Here is a 17,255-nt window from a genome sequence, read left to right on the forward strand (position 1 = left end):
CGGTAATCCGAGCCGCCGAGGCTTGGGCGTCACGTGGGCGCGGCGGAGGGAGGGCCGCGGGGAGGGAGCGCGGGAGGGGGCTGTGGGAAAGGCCGGGCGGGCGCGGGCCCATTCACGGCCAGAAACCAGGGCTTTGAAATCCGAGCCCTGGCGCTGCCAGACTGGTCGGGCTAGAGGGGCCGGCGGGCGCGGGCGCCACCGCGGGTCCGGGCGGCGCAGGGGCGGGGCCCGATCAGCCCCCGGCGGGAGCGGCCCCCAGCTTGTACCTTCAAGGCCTTGGGCTCGCTAAAGATGAGCCCCCGCCGTGGATGAGGTCCTTAGCGCACCCCGCCGGACCGACGGCTAACGCGGAGCAGGCGCCTAGAGGGGAACGGGAGCTGGCTGCGTTGGAGCTGTCCACCCCACAGGCCATCCATAAACTCCAGCCCTCCAGTACAAATGTCCTTCCGCTCCTTTTCTAACTGGTGCCGATGCCACCTGGATTGGGGGTGGAAATAGTGATGGTGTCCTGGCCCAACTTCCTCGTGAGTAGGGGTCTTTGTCAGACCTGCAGTGTAGTGTGTGGGGATGCACGCATGTGCACGCGGGCGAGGGCAAATACTGCCGTCGTCCTGGAGACTCCAGGTGAACCTACTCTCATGGGGGACACATAGAGCTCTAGGGAAAAGCAGGCACAAACTCCTAGCGACTAAAGGGACACAGTAGGCAATTAGGGGTTTATCCGAAGGCCAAGCCATGAGGAGCCCAAGCCTGTGACAGGTACAGAGGTTCTCTGAGCTAAATCAAAGGTTGGGGAATCCATCTCTGACTACTTTCCTCCCACTAGTAATCTGCAGTGTCCTGCTGTGCGATCCCTGCCTATGGGGACATCCACATTGCACAGGGAATCAGAAACCAGGATTAAGGAATGGGAGTAGAGCCAAGAGGAAGGTGCTGGGCCTGGGAAGAGCTGAGCCCTGGACCCACATCCCCATCAGGTGAATGAGCAGGGCCCAGCATGAAGCCAGCTTTCCAAGGCCCCAGGGCAGCAGCTACAGCATCAGGCTAGGTATAGGTGCCAGCAAAGAAAGGAGCAGGCGGGTTTGGTTAAGGATTCTGTCATTTCTTTATTGGGGCAGGGATGGACATCATTCTGTAGAGGTCTTTGTGCTGGTCTGTGTGCATCATCATCCACGTAGATGTACATATACATAGACACCATGCCAGTGCTTTGGGGCCAAGGTCAAGCTCTTCTCACAGGGGAATTAGAAAGAGGCTGCTTCAGATTCTGAGGCTGTGGCCTGACTCAGGAGGGAAGCCACTGGTCCCAGGCCAGGGTGTACCTGGCAGTGCTGGGGTCCAGGCGCTCCGCTGGGAGGAGCTGGGGTTGACGGAGCAGACTGTTCCCCTCCCTATCCTGGGCTGGTGGTCAGGTCCAGCCCTGCCTGAGGCAGGTTCTCAGGCATCTTGTGGCCTCAGCCTGGAGACCCTGAGTGCTTCAGGGCCCACCTGGGCCCTTTCCATGCCAGGCACATCAGAGGACAACTCTGCGGTCCAGGTGGTCCCCACGCCCGCTGCGCTGGTGTCTTACTTCCAGGTGCTGTCTCTGGACTTTCTCAAAGTGCTGCAGGAGCTCTGTGTAGTCGATGCTGGGGGAGTCACCTTTCTGGGACTTGGGGGCAGCTTTCAGACTGTCTCTGGGAAGATGGGCAGAAGTCAGAATCAGTATCTGCATCATGGTAGGTTCTGGTGGGAGTCAGCTTCTGGGCATGTGTGTCCCTGCCCAGCAATACCTTTACACCAGCCAGACCCATAGTGCTTGGGGTCCCATGTCTACCCCCTTTCCTGCAGCTGGTGGGAACAGCCAATACACTGCTTGAATATCTCTCAGCCTGTGGGCTGTTGATGGCGCCCAGAGCAGGCATTGCATGGGGAAGCATTTCCTGTTTACCAGTGGCTCCCTTTGGGGTGAGAGCCAGGGCTAGCAGCCAGCCAGGAAGCCAGCTGGGGCCTGGAACAGGGTCTGGAGAGAAGGGGGAGGTAGCAGCTCAGCCCTTTCTCAGTGGCATGGCTGGTGCTGCCGACAGCTGGGATCACTGAAGTCTCTGCTGGACCTGCAACCTGGCAGGGCATTGGGTCCCAAGGCCTGCAGTCACTACTGTCCCCAGAGAAGAGCTTATCTCACCAGTGAACATGCCGATGGCACCTGCATCCTGCTGCTCCCATTCTCCTTAGCTGTTGTATATAGCCACACAGGCTGTGCACCGTCTATCTACAGTGCACGTGGTCCTCCCAACTCTCACATCAACTGTCTCTCCAGCACAGCCTTAGGTGCCCCCATTCCCCCTTCCCTTACTGGCTTGGAAGCCCTGGCAAAGCCCTGGCAAAGGGTTTCATGAAGACTGAGGGCCACTCAGCTACGCAGACTTCCTGGGACCTTTGAGTTGGTGAAGAGTTCCCAGCATGGCTGGAGGTAGGCAGGCCTGGCCTAGACATTTGACCTTGGGCATGTGACTCCATTTCCTAATCTGTAAAGGAGGCTGCCACAGGAGCCATGCCATGGTGTGGATATAAGTTCCCTCCTGATATTACATGAAAGACTTGCCTGGTGTCCAGCCCCAGCTCAGGTATGAGACGGGCAGCTATACACAGTTCTGCCACCCCAAGGAGAGCAAGCAGCCCAAAGCCTGGTGCACCTGGCTGCTGTCTAGACTAGGGAGACACAACAGAGCTCTCACAATCACACCTTCCTCAGTGAGGTTGGCTGGATTAGAAAAACCAATGGCTGAAGCCAGAAGGTGTTGCGGCCTGCTCAGTTTCAGGACAGGATCAGGGCGCAACTCCCAGATTCAACTTTGGGGAGTTGAGTCTACCTTCCACATGCTAGCCCACACTGCTCCTTCCTTTCTTTAAGGAAGACACACTGCCTGAAAACATCTTAGTATCTGTGGCCGATGTTTCCCTGGGCCTTGAGCCATGGCCTCCTGAGCCAGGGTTTGACCACTGTTGGTTGACATGTGAAAGTGGCCTGGTGATGCCTACCTGGTTGTCATTTGGGGGCTTCTGCTGCTGGTTGACTCCCCTGGGAATGGGAGAAGGGGCCTCTCCAGCCCAACAGCTATCGGCAGAGGGAACAACCCAGACTCCTAAGGGGGGCAGAGGGAATTGGAGCTTGTAGCCCTAGGTCCAGGGTGTGGCTGTTAGACAAACAATTTAATCTGGGACAGGGGAGAGATTCAAGGCCACAAAGATGACACTGAGGGGTGCCTATGAGTCTACATGCTATCTTGACAATACCCTTAGAAATCTTGGGGCCTAAGTCCAGAGCGAGGACTAATAAGAGGGTTTGGGGAGTGTTGTTAGTTTTGTCAACTTGGCACAAACTAGGGTTACTCGGGAAGAGGGAACTTCAACTGAGGAATCGCCTCTATCAGACTGGCCTGTAGGCATGTCTATGGGCATTTCTTGATTAATGACTGATGTGGGTGGTGCCACCCCTGGGCAAGGTGGTCCTGGGTTGTATAAGCAAGTAAGCTGAGCAAGCCAGGAAGCCACCTTCCTCCACGGTCTCTGCTTCAGTTCCTGCCGTGGCTCTCAGTGACAGACCATTATCTGGAACTCTGAGACGGAATAAACCCTTTCCTCCTCAAGTTGCCTCTGGTCAGTGTTTTGTCACAGCAACAGAAAGCAAACTAGGACAAAGATACCCAGGGTGGGGGCTGGGGAAGCGGCTGGACCTTGCTCTCTGGGACCTCAGAGTAGTGAGCTGTTCTGCCCCACGGTAGGGGGATCCTTCCCTGCCATGATCCGCCTTGCTGTTTGCTTGAGACTGCATCTCATGTACCTCAGGCTGGCCTTTATAGCCATGGACACCTTTGAACTCCTGACTCTCCCGCCTTTACCTCTCCAGTGTTTGGATTACAAGCATCACCCTACCCATCACAATGCCATGCTCTCTTCCCCATAGTCCTCAGGTACTGTAATGGACACCTGGCTGACATAGCAGGGTGGAGTGGTGATTCCCCAGTTTAGAGCTGGCACGTTCCCCTGCCATCCCACCCATATATCTGCCACCAGCTTTCTTTTAGGGAACCCCTCTTGCCTCCCTGAGGGTGGTTACGAAGCCTGAGAGTGGCCTATGGCCCCCAAGCCTAGTGAGAACACAGGGAGGTATGGGTGGCAAGTGTATAAACTTCCCCAGCTGTTCTGCTTGCAGGCCAGCTGTCTGCCAGCTGCCTGCCCCACCCTGGGCTGGGAATGCCCACAGCCCCTTTCCAGAGTGGAAGCTGCCCCTCTGCACCCAAACCTGCAACCTGACTCCTCCTCCAGCTGTCTAAGGTTCCTTACCACCCACTGTTTCCATGCCTGTATCTACATTTGACTTTCCCAGCTCCTTGCAAAGGCAGGAAGGCTGAGAACACCCCAACACCTCCTGCCCATTTAGTCCCCATGTGCATTTATCAAGAAACTGGGAGCCCAGAGAGGGTATGGAACATGCCTGAGGCCACACAGCAAAGCTATGGAGAACTTGGGCCAGATCCTATTCCAGGCCTGAAACCATTTACTGACCCACGTAAGAGTCTTCTCCACAAGAGTCCATTCCTTGGGCTCAAGAGTATCTTGTTGGACCACACAGAGGTCAAGGAAACTCTGGTACCTAGTTTCTCTGAGGATTTATCCTGGCTTGACCGGGACAGCTTTCCCTTCCCCTCCCCTCCCAGACAAGAAAGTGGCTCTGGGAATTGGCAGGGTTTGTTGCCTGGTCTGAGGCCTCTCCCAGGGCAGTGCCCTTCCTCCACCTTCCCCTCATCAGTGCCTGTAGAGGGCAGGCCGAGGAGGCATGCTGTCACCACAAGACCTCTCTCCTCTCAGAAGCAGGAGATGCTCATTTGGGGAATCCAGACCAGCCCAAGCCTGCAGTGGCTTTCCTGTATCCTGGTATGTATACTCAACACACCAAGTATTCCAGACGTCACTTGGTTGAAACTTGGAGCTGACAAGACACAGTCAGCACAGGCTGACTCGGAAAGGTGCTGGGAAGGGTGGACTGGGCAGCAGGCTTATCCTGAGGCTGTCTGCATCTACCCTCAGGGCAAATGCCTGAGGCCTTCGCTGCAGCAAGGCGCCAGGCCTGCTGAGTGGCTCCAATGGCCTAGGAGGGAATTCTAGACACACAGGGCAGCTGGTGCAAGCTGGGTGCACTCCATTCAGCGTAAATCTTCTCAGTGGCTCTGCTTGTTTCCATGGTGACCTGACAAGTGAAATTTTCCATCTCCAATGCCAAATGCCTGTGGATGAGGCGAAGCCTCCAAGGGTTACCAAATATAGACACAGCCCAACAGGCTGTGGGGCCAGGGCCAGCAGAGGGTTCAGGGTGGGAGCTTGGACCCCCCCCCTGCCCAGAGGATGCCAGGCTGGGCCAGTCAGACATGCTCTTCCTGAGAGTAGGACCCTAGCAGAGTAGTGCAGGTTCATTCTTGCCTCCTACTCCTCTGGATTGTAGTGGGAAGGTCCTAGTGATGCTGGGGCTCTCAGAGGGTCAGGTGAGCATCTACTAGAATGGAATGATGAGGCATCTAAGCCGGGAGGTGCCTAAGACTTTGCTCTACCTGGCTCTCGGGACCCCTCACTCACTCTCCATCCCTGGAGCTCCTCTCTCTAGGGGCCTCTGCTGGGCAAAGATCTCAAACTGAGGCCTAGTCTCTCTGAGCTCCCCCAAGCTGCTCAGAAAAGCACAGCTATGTACTTCTGCCCCATAAACACTCCCAGAACCTCCCGTCTTGGGATTTGTTGTGGATTTGAAGACAAAAGAAAGGTAGTTGTGGGGTGGACAGGGTTGATATGACAAAGGGGTATAGGAACAGGGCACTTCAGCAAGCCCCTAGGGTCTCCCATGATATAGGCCTGGAGGCAGAGGGCAGTGCCCTGGGCCCAGCACTCACTCAGTCTGCAGCAGCTCTGGGTTGGGCACACACTGGAGCCGGTGAGAGAGCAGCTGGAAGGCACTGCTCTGGGGCAGCAGCATGAGCAAGCCATACAGGGCCTTGATCAGGTATGGGTTGTTCTTCACATCCAGCAGTTGCAGGCGCAGATCTGCAGCAGGGTAGAGGTCAGGGGTCAGGGATCTTGGCCCTGCTCTGGAATACACTAGCCCAGGTCCCCTGCCTTAGCCTGTCTGGAGAGGACTGGAAGCATCCCAGACCTGGTACTGCCAGGCTGAGACATACCTGCCTTAGGATGAAGCAGTGGCTCCTCCCTAGCCATCCAGGCCTGGGCCCTTATCTCTCACAAAATTTTAGCCATTTCCATGACCTAATTTCTCCCTACCCAGCCATTTGACTGCCCTATCTAGCAGCCTCCTCAGCCTAAGATCCCAAACCTGTTGGGCTAGGCCCACCTCCCCTAGGCTCAGCTGCTTCCTTGGTAATGAGGGCTGGGGGTGGGGGCTTGTAGAATAACAGATTCCCCAGTTGGCTCTGCACGTGCCAGCACGTGAGCTATAAATAGGGTGAGCTGGAGAGAAAGAGTGGATTAGGGCTTTGCTAAGGGAGGGCAGGAGGGAAAATGCCTTTTTGTGTAGTGAGGCATACACCAAAGCCCAGAGTGTCTGGGAGGTGATTTGGATATCCAACTTAGACATAGCCACTCACCGCCCCACCCCTTCAAGGGCAGGGACACTCTTGCTCTCTGCCCAGGATGTATGTCAACCCTAGGAGTCTGGACCTGCTAGTGGCCAGCTGCATCTCAAGGTGGCTGCAGCCTATCCAGGGCCTGATGGAGAGTGGACAGGAGAGCTGCTTTCCCTGTCCTCCTGGCCTTTGTAGTACCATCGCTCCTCCTGCATCTTAGACCTTGGCAGACCTTATGTGTAGATAATGAGCCACACCTTCTAGAGAGTGGGTCTTGCCTCCCAGCAGGAGTTGGGCAAGGAGTCTGGGAGGATGCTGGGAGTCTGAGGGGTCAGGCCCTGGTGCCAGGTAGCAGAGGACTGGGTGGCCTCTCTTATCCCAAGAGGCAGAAGTCATAGGTACCCATGATATGGTAACATCCATATCTGATATTCATCCAAGTTTCCCAGCACAGAACTCCTACAATCTTCAGTCTCTGGAACAAAGCGTCTTGCATGCTGATGGGTTGAAGGGTGAGCTGATCACCAAGAGCCAAAGTCAATCAACCATGCGTAAATAATGAAGCTCCCATAAAAACTCCGAATTAGGTTGGGAAAGGCATGCCCTCCTCTTCCTCCGATTCCACTGTAGTGTCCTTTATGAGAAGCAGTAAATGTGCTTCCAGAGTTCTGTGAACCACTCAAGCAAACTAATCAAACCCAAGGGCTTGTGTGAGCCCTCGTTTAGAGCTGGATAGTTAGAAGCCGAGGACCTATGAGACTGGATGCTAGCTCCAGATAGGCTGTAACTGGGGACTGACTTGCATTGGAGGATGCTTAGCTAGCTGGGGGAGCAGCGAGGAACAGCTGTTGGGGTCACAGAAGAGTTGATCTGCAAGGTGTGTGCACAGCACAACTTTCTACCATGCACCCAGCTCTGGAAAAGCCTGCACCTACTTCCAGGTGTTTCTTCCCTTGAGCCTAGAGGACACTAGGCCTGCCTTGCATCTTTGCGGGCAGCACCTTCCCCTTCTACTCGAGGATGAACTGCTCAGGGCTTCCTCTGGATCCGCCTAGACCTGCCTTCAGGGGAGCCCCTCTACCTTGTGGGGCCGGCCCTCAGGAAGTGAGATGCTAGGCAGGGCATGCTTTGGACAGGTTGAGAAGAGGGTTTCCCTCCTGCTCTGCTGTCTCTAGGGCCTGAGTCACTGCAGCACCTGCTGCTTGGAGCAGCTGGTCCTTTAACTGTGAGGGAGCTGGGAAGGAGGATCTTTGAGGCCCTGAATTTTCTTTTTGGTCCCAGGCTTATTGCTCAGACCAGAGAAGTTGCCAAGGAGCTAGAGGTCCAGGTGGCCACCTAGGCTAGGAAGGTGGCTACAGCCAGGGCTGCCTCTGGCTTCTCTACCACACTGTCAACACATGTTATTCAGAGTGCTTTCCGCTTTGGGGAGCAGACGCTGCATGTGTGGAGGAGCCAAGAGCTGTGCTCGCCCAGCTAGTGCTGCTTCTGCACATTCAGCCTGGTGTTACTCACTAGGCAGCTCCCGCCCATTGGCTCCTGGCAAATGCTATCTCTCCCTCAGGAGAGGAGACAGCACAGCTCCTGGATGAGCAGGAATACATGTAAGGGGTGCCCAGAACCCCAGAGAGTCAGGGTCTGGTTTTAATATCTGATGGGTTTCATGTCAGCACTGGCTTTGAGGAAATAGACAAAATTAAGTTCTGATGCCATGCATACCATCCCACTCCAGTTGGCTTATCAGCAATCACTGTCATCTTTTACTATTACATTCTTGACAATCTAGAACACTCCTGGGGTCATGGCCCTCTTTTCTGTCTCCAAGTTCAGTCAAGATGGTATCTGAACTTGGCTCTAAACCTCCACCTCTTCCTCTAGGCCAGCTGAAGGCCACGGCAGGTCTGTGGCCCTGTTAGAGGCAGGGGTCCGGACAAGGGCTCTTACATGTAAAGATGGGACACTCGATCAGCTGCACCAATTTATCCACCTCTGTGAGGAAGTCCACGGTGACTTCCAGGTCCCCGCTGGGTGGGCGGTCAAGGAAAGTCTCCCCATTCAAGTGTCTTTGCCCAAGGAGCGACAAAGGGTGGACCCCAGGGCCTGGGCTCAGAATTCCATGTGTCCCTCCCTGAGACCTAGTTTCCAGTGCACAGCCTGGCTCTCTTGAAGTGGATTAGCACACGAAGAATATACATCTACTCTGCCTTTCTGCCCTTCTAGATGGGATGTGGCCCAGCTGTCCCTTTCACATGGGTGCTTGGATTCTGCTCCCACAGCTGCTGTCCTCTCTCTTCCTGGGCTCAGGAAGACATTTGCTGTGGTCCTGTAGCTCTGCAGAGAGGACTGGGCTACAGAGGCTCCTGGTTTTTGTCTGAGAGGATAACTCATTAGCAGGCTAGGGAAGCTTGGGAACTGGCCAGTGGGCTCTTGGTCTCTGGGTCACACAAGTGCCCAAGAAGGGCAGGCTTGGGCTTTGGAAGGGTGTCAGGCAAGAACACATTGGACCCTTCACTGAAGCCTTCTGGCCCATTACATCAAGAAGTCAGTCTTATTTCCTGAATATTGTTCTGATCCTAGGTCATAAGTTAGGTTCAAAGATAAGGGTGTTTTGCTTCTCAGTGGTAGATTATGCGTGGTGGGCTCCTGGCCCTTCTTGAAGCTTCCAAAGTTTTGCCATGTGACCCAGCCCCGCAAGTCTCCCAGCATGTTTCTGTAACAGTGCCTTTTCTGTCCACAGAAGGGGCTAGCAGGAGATACAGGGAACTGAGGAGTACCGTCTCTTCTCTCACTCAGCCTGTCTCTACTCCTGAGTTTTCCAGGCCTAGCTCCCCTTGGGAGGCTCTAAAGGGCCCTGTGTACTGATAACAGCAGCTTCCTGAACACACCCCACAGCATCCCCAGCGGAAGGCCTTAGTGATGTCTGTCCCTAGCCCCGGAAGCCGAGTACAGGAAGATGGCAGCAGGGCCACTCCTGCCCTCGCTGGGGGACTGAACGGCAGTGAGAGGATACAACTTCTGGATGAGGTCATAGGCATGCCGGTAGTTCTGGGTGAGGAAGCAGAGCGACACGGTGGTGACTGGGTTGTGGCACCAGGAACGATACAGGCAGCAGAAGAGGTTCTGGCTTTCCTGGGGGAGAGGTGCAGCAGTTAGAAGGCTGGGCTCCCCGTCACTGGGTCCACATAGGACCTACGGAGGGGAGGACCTCGAGGGGCTGTGACATGGGCTCTTGGGGGCAGCTGGGGTGCCAGCTCAGCACTGGGCTGTGTTTGGCAGCCCGGCTGGGAATGAGTTGTCACAAAGGAAACGCTGACGGCTCCTCAGACCCTGTCATTAGCTCCTGGCCTCACAGGGCCACGTGGTGGTGGCAGCAAGGGCCTACTCAAGTGAGCAGACCCTTTGTAAGCTGGCACTTTTGCCTCTGGCAAAATGACATAATTGTCTCTCAGAACTGTGGTTCCAGAGCCTGGGGCTGGAAGAACTTTCCTCAGGGACCAGGCTCCTCTGTCTAGCCTCACGTCCCACCTTCCCCTACTTGGGCGCCTACCTCATGCTCTCAGTGTACCAGGAAACCAGTCCTGAAGCTGAGCCCACACTTAGGGAGCCCTTGAGCCTGAAGAAAATTCTTAAGGCCTCTGCGAATGTCTGCAAGGAACCACAGGAGGAAGGCAGGGCTGTGGCCAGGATCATTCCAAGCCACTTGGCCTCAGATGTCCTCACAGACAAGGGCTTAAATGTCCTTGAACCTCCCAGGGAAGGGTTGAGGTCATGCTGGACAGGGGGCAGAGGGAAAATGGCCCAAACCCAGACTGGGAAATAAATTCCTGGCACTCATGCATCCATGATGGCACTGGTCCCTGTAAGCTGAGGGAAGCCCAATGTCTCGGCCAAATCATGTGGGCCTGTGAGCTGCATGTCTCTCTGATCTTTCTGATCTACCTTTGAGCATCCTTACCCAAAGCCTGGGACAGGAAACAATGAGATACTATGGCTGATGACAGGCATTTTATAAGACAGATGTGTCCAGCTGTGGGAGTGGGGCCAGAGCAAGGAGGAACACAAGGAGAGCAATTAACCCTTTGTTTCCCAGCAGTATTTCAATTTTGACCATGAGAAGGGCCTTTGCTGGGCTGAGTATCCCAGAACCAGCAGAGCCTGTTTCCAAAGGAATAGTGAAAGGTGGATCAGGAATTGGGAAGAGCATGTGGACTTGGCCGTGGGCAGGGAAGACTCCCAGTTTACCCGTCCCCTGGGAACTTCCTGGGACCAGCTGAGGAGTGAGCTGAGTAGGCCTGTGCACCCACAGGCCTAACACTGAGGTCAGAGGAGTACCAGGGTCTTCAGGTCCTTGAGCTGGTTTCTCAGCTGGAAGAGCTCAGTGGAGGTGAGCAGAATAGTATTGAGGGTGTGCACCATGGTGGACGCGAACTTGAGGTCCTCCTCCCGAAGCAGGATGTCTGCCATAGAGTGGAAGATGTTCTCTGCATTCAGCAGGAGGCAGAGCTGCCTGGAAAACAAACCAGAAAAAGTCACACTATTGAGACTTTTCAGGTCCTAGAGGAATCTGCTCTTTTCTAGGGCTGTAGGGCCTCAGTGCTGGAGTGTACGTGGGAATGGGACCTCTGAGCACAGAGAGCCCACTCTTTACTTCCCAACATCACCTACCTTGATCCAGAAACTATGGCTTATATGCTCTATTTGTGTCCCTCCTCCCCTACAGAACAGTCAGGCCTCTGGCTATCAGGGATGCACCAAGATACCTTCCTAGGATTTCACATACATCAACAAATATATGTTATATCGTGTGTCTCCCATATACATCAACAATGCCTCCCTATGCCGAGGTGTTCCTGCCCCTCTTGGACCTTACTTCTCTCTAGACTTCATCTTTATCTGAGAATACCTTCACACACAAATCAGAAAAGCCCCCGGGGGTCAGAGTATTTGTGCTGTTCAGCTGTTGCCTTAGCTAGAGGGATTCCTGCAGGTCTCTGGGCCCAGAAGCATTTGGGGGCTGAATAGACCCTATGTCAACCCAGTGGCACAGGGAGGTGAAGCACCTGGACCATAGCAGTGCCTGGCTCCACTGGCCCCCATATATTTCTTTTTGTAAGAGCCTTGGGGTAAGGACTAGGCCCTAAGAAAGAGGCTCTGTCACCAAAGAGGAACCTAGAGAATGAAGAAAAGCAGGTTTCCCAGGGTCCCTGGGGCAAGGTGAAATAACAGCAGACAAGCACATTTTGAAGTCAGACTAGGAGGAGCCTGTTGGTGGAGTAGGAGTGGGCAAGGGGCTAGTGAGCAGGTGAGTGTGCTTGCCTTCTGTTGGATAGGATTAGTGGTTCAAGACACCTTCCTTTCTCATGGCCTCTGGTCTGGGGCTGATGTCTTCTGCCTGCCTGACTGCCCGAACCCCAGGAAAGCAGCACCACAGACTAGACAAGGGGCAGAGGCTTCAAGGTACTGTGCACTGAAGGACATGAACCACACTTTGAGGCTACAAGCCTCAAAAAGTTTCAACAAGGCTACTTACTCCCTGCCAGGCACTGACCTTGTATGGAACTTGATCAGGGCTGCATTTCTTTCTTCTCTGTGAACACCAGTCATGGCTTTGCAACTAGGCTTGAGGCGATTCTGCCATAGCCCCAGCCAAAAAACCCAGAGTATTTGGTAATGGACAGGCCAAACTATGAAGCACAAATAGCTCTAGCCTAGATCCAATGGAACCAGCAGACTTGGGCATGGTGGGGTGGGGTTGGGGCTGGGGGGAGGGAGGACCCATGAACAAGGGACTCCTGAATCTCCACTGCACACTCACTCAGGTGGTAAAGGCCACTTCTATATGGGTGGGCAAATGCTTTGTGGCTTCAAACCCAGCCGGTATCTCTGTACAGAAATTTCTTAATCTTTCAAATGGGGGCAATACTTCTCTAAAATGGGGGAGTAACCAGAAGGCAGGTGGGAAGACATCTCACGTGAGGTGCCCAGTGTTCGGTGCATGGCACCCAGGGACAAAAGCCTCCACCACGGTATAGATGACAGTCAGCAGGCAGGTGGTAGCCCTTCTGTAGAAGTCAGACAATTTTCCTGCCCCCATCCACTCTTGGATGAGCCCTGTCTCCAAGGCCATGGGACAGAAATGTTCAAAAAGGGCAGGCTAGGGAGGGAAAGAGAACCGACAAATGGTCACAAGTGTCTGTCGCCTGCAGCTGCTGCCGTCTCCATGACAGAGACCAGCAGCTGAACGGCTGCTAGGCAGTGCTTTCCAAGGACCCCAGGTCAGCCAGGCTGCGACTTGCAGCAGCCAGAGGGTTAGGGATGGTTTGGAGGGACAGTCAAGGTTGAGAAGAAACAAGAAGGCACCATGGTCTCCTGCTGTCCCAGAGAACCTGGGGCATGCTGACAGTGTTATAGGTCAGGGTGGTAGAGTCCTCTGGAAATACTCTTCTCTTTTGCCACTGGTTCCCGTCTACCTCACCTGACCGTGCCACCTCCCCTTCTCTCTGGTCTTTGTCTCCCAGTGGGCTCGAGTCTCATGAATATATTCAAAGTGGCCTAGAGTCAGTGACTTCCACATGTGCCTCTCCTGCCCTGGACTCTAGAGGGGACAGTCCCTGTGGATGTCTCCCAGGCATTTTGAGAGTCATAGGACCACAATGAGACTCTTGGTATTCCTGCAGATTCACCTTCCTGTGGTAGTAAACTCCATTCTCCTACCCACTCAGCTTCATGATCCCTAGCCCTTCATCCTGGTCCAGCCATGGGCTCAGGGCTTTGCCTCTGAACATCTCCCACTTCAGTATCATCTCTGGGCTACCACTGCCCAGGGAAAAAGCCAGCCATGTCCTGTTGGTCAGTCCCAAGACATTTCTCAGTCTGACTCCCTGGTCATTTATTTAAAATATTATTTTTAATTGTGTGTATGTATGTCTATGTCTTAGCACAGGTGCCCATGGAGGCTGGGGACCTCAGATGCTCCTGGAGCTGTAGTTACAGATAGTTGTGAGATGCCCAATGTAGATGCTGGGAACCAAACTTGGATCCTCTGTAAAAGCAGTATGAACTCAAAAAGCTAAGTGTCTCTCCAGGCCCTCCCACACCAACTCTGACAAATCTAAACGGCAGACCCAAGCTGGCCCCTCCCCTTCTTAGGGCCTCATCTATGACTTCCAGTTGGATCTACTGTGAAGCCCAGCTTCAGCATCCTTTGCTAGGGACACCTTAGCCTCTGGGTTTGTCTTTGGATGTGACCTACTACATCATTGAGGTCTCGCATCCACTGTGTCCTGGGGAAGCCTGGGTCTGATATGCCTTCTCTGCCTGCCAACCTCTTCTCAGAGCAGGTCCTATCCTTCCTGAGCACCGTCACTGCGGCTGCACTTCTGCCAGGCTCTTGTCTCTCACACTAGGGCTTGTCTGCGACCCTCAAGTACCTCCAACTAAGAGGGCCTGATACCCAGCTGCTGGTTGGATGTTACTGCATGAAGGGACCTTGCTCATCATGTTCAAGGGCTTCATGTACAGAGGCTGGGGAAACGGCTCGGTGGTTACAGTGTGTGCTATCTAAGTGCGAGGACCTGAATCTGGATCCCCCAAAATGCATGTAAATGCCAGGTGGGTGTGATGGCCAGCCTCAGAAGGTGGAAATGAGATCCTTAGAGGAACCTGGCCAGACTAGCCATATCGGCAAGCTCTAGGTTTGAGAGACCCCACCTTAGTGAATATGATAGAAGAGCTATTGAGGACAAGTCCCAATATCAACCTCGGGCCTCTACATGCATATGCACACACATGCATGCCCACACATGAAAAAAACATGCCTCCCCACTACAAACACATGAAAAATGGAAAAAGAATAAAAAGGGGCATGGACAGGCCTGCAGGTATGTTGTTCCCAATTCTGGCACTTCCCTGTTCACCCACAGGCATGCTGTCAATGCTGTTTGGCAGACAACAGACATCTACACTTAAAATTACCCCTACACCAAACAGGCCAACCCAGGGTTGTCCTGCCCTGTCTCCTGACTCCCTGGGGAGTCCAGTTTATCCTAGGAAGCCTCCAGAGCATACGCTTCCATGATAGCCTGGACAGCGGGCCAGAACACACAGCACATGGCTATCCTCTGGGCTTTGCTACTGTGATGAAACACTTGAAGCAGCAACAAAAGGTTTCTTTGGCTCATGGTTCTGGAGGCTCCAGTACAAGCCTGGAGGCTCCCTGGCTTTGGGCCTAAATTGGAGATGCTCTCTCATGTCGGGAGTAAAGGGTGAAGCAAAACACTTCTATCAGAAGCAGGAAGCAGAGAAACTGAGGCCCCACAAACCCCTCTAAGGGCATGCTCCAAGTGACCACCCAATAGCACCACCCTGGGGACCAAGTCTTTACCACACGACCCTCTGGGAGGCAGTTCTAACCACAGCACCTTCCCACCAGGAGTCTCCCTTGTGAAAGGCCATAGTGGCGAGTGGGAAGCTGGGAACAGGTCCCTAGAGAGCAACAGTGGGAAGCCCCTGCCAAGGCCTGACTCTGATGAGAACCTCATCCTGGAAGACTGCTAGGCAGAGCCTGGTGGGCTGCACTTCTGGCCAGCAGCTGCCAGGGTTCCTGCTGGGGTGGGGTTTCTAGTCCTTCAGCTAGAGCTTGTGGCAAGGGGAAAGGAAGCAGAGGTGGGGCCAACACCTCCCATGCCACTGTGTCACAGAAGTGCCAAAGGACAGGAGTAGCAGTGACAGGCCAGGTCAGGGCGAGGAGAGCAGCTTCTGTCCTGTCCAGTGCCCACCATGCCAAGGTGCTGCCCTAGAAACCAGAGGACAGACAGGAGGTGAGCCTGCACAGGACAGCAGAGAGGGGGTGGGTGGGAACTTTAAGTCAGAATGGGATGCTGTATCTCCTCCATCAGGAAGCATCACAGGACTGACTGCACTGGCAGCCACAGCTCCCGGGTGCCTAGCACTGGAGGGTTAACAAGGCCTTCCCGTGGCTTTCTGCAGTTTGCCGAGAAGAGCAGTCTGAGGTTCAGGGACAGGGTGCTGTCACTCAGATGACTGGGGAGGAGAAATGGAGACTTTAGAACTAGAAGAGTCAGCTTTCTGAGCCCGAGTTCTTCCTCATCGCTCTGCCTCTCCTGTGCCTGTCTCTGCCCAGTGGAGGCCTGGCAGATGGCTGCCTTGCAGGGCTGCTGCGTCATCACTTCTCTGCTGATCCTAGCCCGGCTTGAGCTGCCTGCTTGGCTCTCAAGCATAGCGTCAATAATGGAACACAGCTTGCAAGCATTACACATTTGCCCGTATTTTTTAATACCCATATTAAAGTGCTATTCATCATGAGACAATGGCCTGGAAAGTGCTTGGGGACAAGGCAGAGAGGTGGAGTGTGTGTGGTGGGGGAACTGATCAGGGTCTGTGAAGGGTCCTCTTGTGCTAACCTGGACATAGGTCCATGTCTGTGTCCTTTCAGTAAGGAGCCCCTGGTGTGGGGCTGTGACTCAGGAAACGGCAGGGGAAATGGCCAGTATGTGTGTGCGGGGTCATGTGCCATTTAGGAAGGGTCTCCACGCCTACCAGGCACAGCCCAGAGCCTTGTGGATGTGGTTCTTTCCCAACTCCCCCCCATTTTGTGCCTCCTGGGTGCTGCCTGGGTGGGTAATGGCTGCTCCCTGCTCCTCCAATACAGACCCAGGGCTCCCAAGGGAACAACTCAACACCCTTGGGACTCGAGAGAGAGGCTGTCACTTTTCCCTCAGAGCTGAGACCACACTGATTTGTCCACAGAGCTCTTCTCTGGGGGCTCAGTGTCTGCTAGAAGGGCTGCACCACACCTGCCAGGCTGCTGTGAACTTGTGTATCACTGCCATTTCAACCACTGTCCCTGGACAGCTGGTGGAAGGGGTGCTCCCCAAGCCCCCACCTGGTAGGAAGGCCTTACTGGGTTTATAGTGACTCCAGAGCCACTACTTACTGTATGTGGCCAGGCTGGGCAGGAGAAAGCCTGACCCAGAGCATCCCTCTGGGGTGCCTTCCTTTTGCTGTGTTTTCCTGGGGAACCTGAACTCCACATGTGGCTTTAGGAATGTTCTCCCCAGGGCCCCACCCCCCCACACCCTTCAAGTACAAGCTAGCACAGTTGCAAGGCCAAACCGGCCTCCCCATCCGGGTCGTCACAATCCTTCCCAGGTCCCCTGGCCTCATGCTCTGGACATTCATGCCCTTCCCAGATTCTTCTGGCTCTGACTCTCAGAGTCTTGTAAGGACATGTTGCTGCCCCAGGGTCCCTCCAGGCCTGACTTGTTTTATCATAGCATGAGGGTGAGGTAACAGATGACTTGAGGGCAGCTGGGGAGGGGGCTACCCACTCACTGGGCATTCAGGCTGCTGACTTCCTCCCTCCTTTTCCACCCTTTCTTTGGCCTGGCCTGTTTTAAGGAGTGACAAAAGGCACAAGCAGAAAGGCCTCTGACCTCCAGCAGGGTATTTGGGGAGGTGCTCAATCTGGGAGGAAGGGAGAGGCTCCAGTCAATGAATGCTCTCCAGAGCTAGCCAGATGGTGATAGCCTGCAATGCTTTTAGGAGCCAACCCTAGCCTACGGGGCCCAGGTATGGGAAGGGTACTCAAGGAACCCCAGGTAAGTTAAGGGAAAACAGAGATGAGTGATC

At 54.4% G+C, this 17,255-nt stretch overlaps 1 protein-coding gene across 2 annotated transcripts in view; it reads right to left on the reverse strand.

The window, feature by feature from the left end:
- Positions 1-1,081: 1,081 nt before the first annotated feature.
- Positions 1,082-17,255, reverse strand: part of Vac14 (VAC14 component of PIKFYVE complex) — a 113,705-nt gene continuing 97,531 nt past the window's right edge. For both annotated transcript variants that reach the window (XM_052728234.1, XM_052728235.1), the window contains exons 15-19: positions 10,938-11,112; positions 9,616-9,734; positions 8,550-8,629; positions 5,922-6,072; positions 1,082-1,676 (exon numbers count right to left, since the gene is read on the reverse strand). In XM_052728234.1, the coding sequence (XP_052584194.1) occupies positions 1,514-1,676; positions 5,922-6,072; positions 8,550-8,629; positions 9,616-9,734; positions 10,938-11,112 (688 nt within the window). In that variant the 3' untranslated portion in view covers positions 1,082-1,513. The remainder of the gene's footprint in view (positions 1,677-5,921; positions 6,073-8,549; positions 8,630-9,615; positions 9,735-10,937; positions 11,113-17,255) is intronic.

This window comes from Peromyscus californicus, unplaced genomic scaffold (genome assembly GCF_007827085.1).
Source record: "Peromyscus californicus insignis strain IS unplaced genomic scaffold, ASM782708v3 Scaffold_8__1_contigs__length_139910024, whole genome shotgun sequence".
NCBI classification, from domain to species: domain Eukaryota; kingdom Metazoa; phylum Chordata; class Mammalia; order Rodentia; family Cricetidae; genus Peromyscus; species Peromyscus californicus.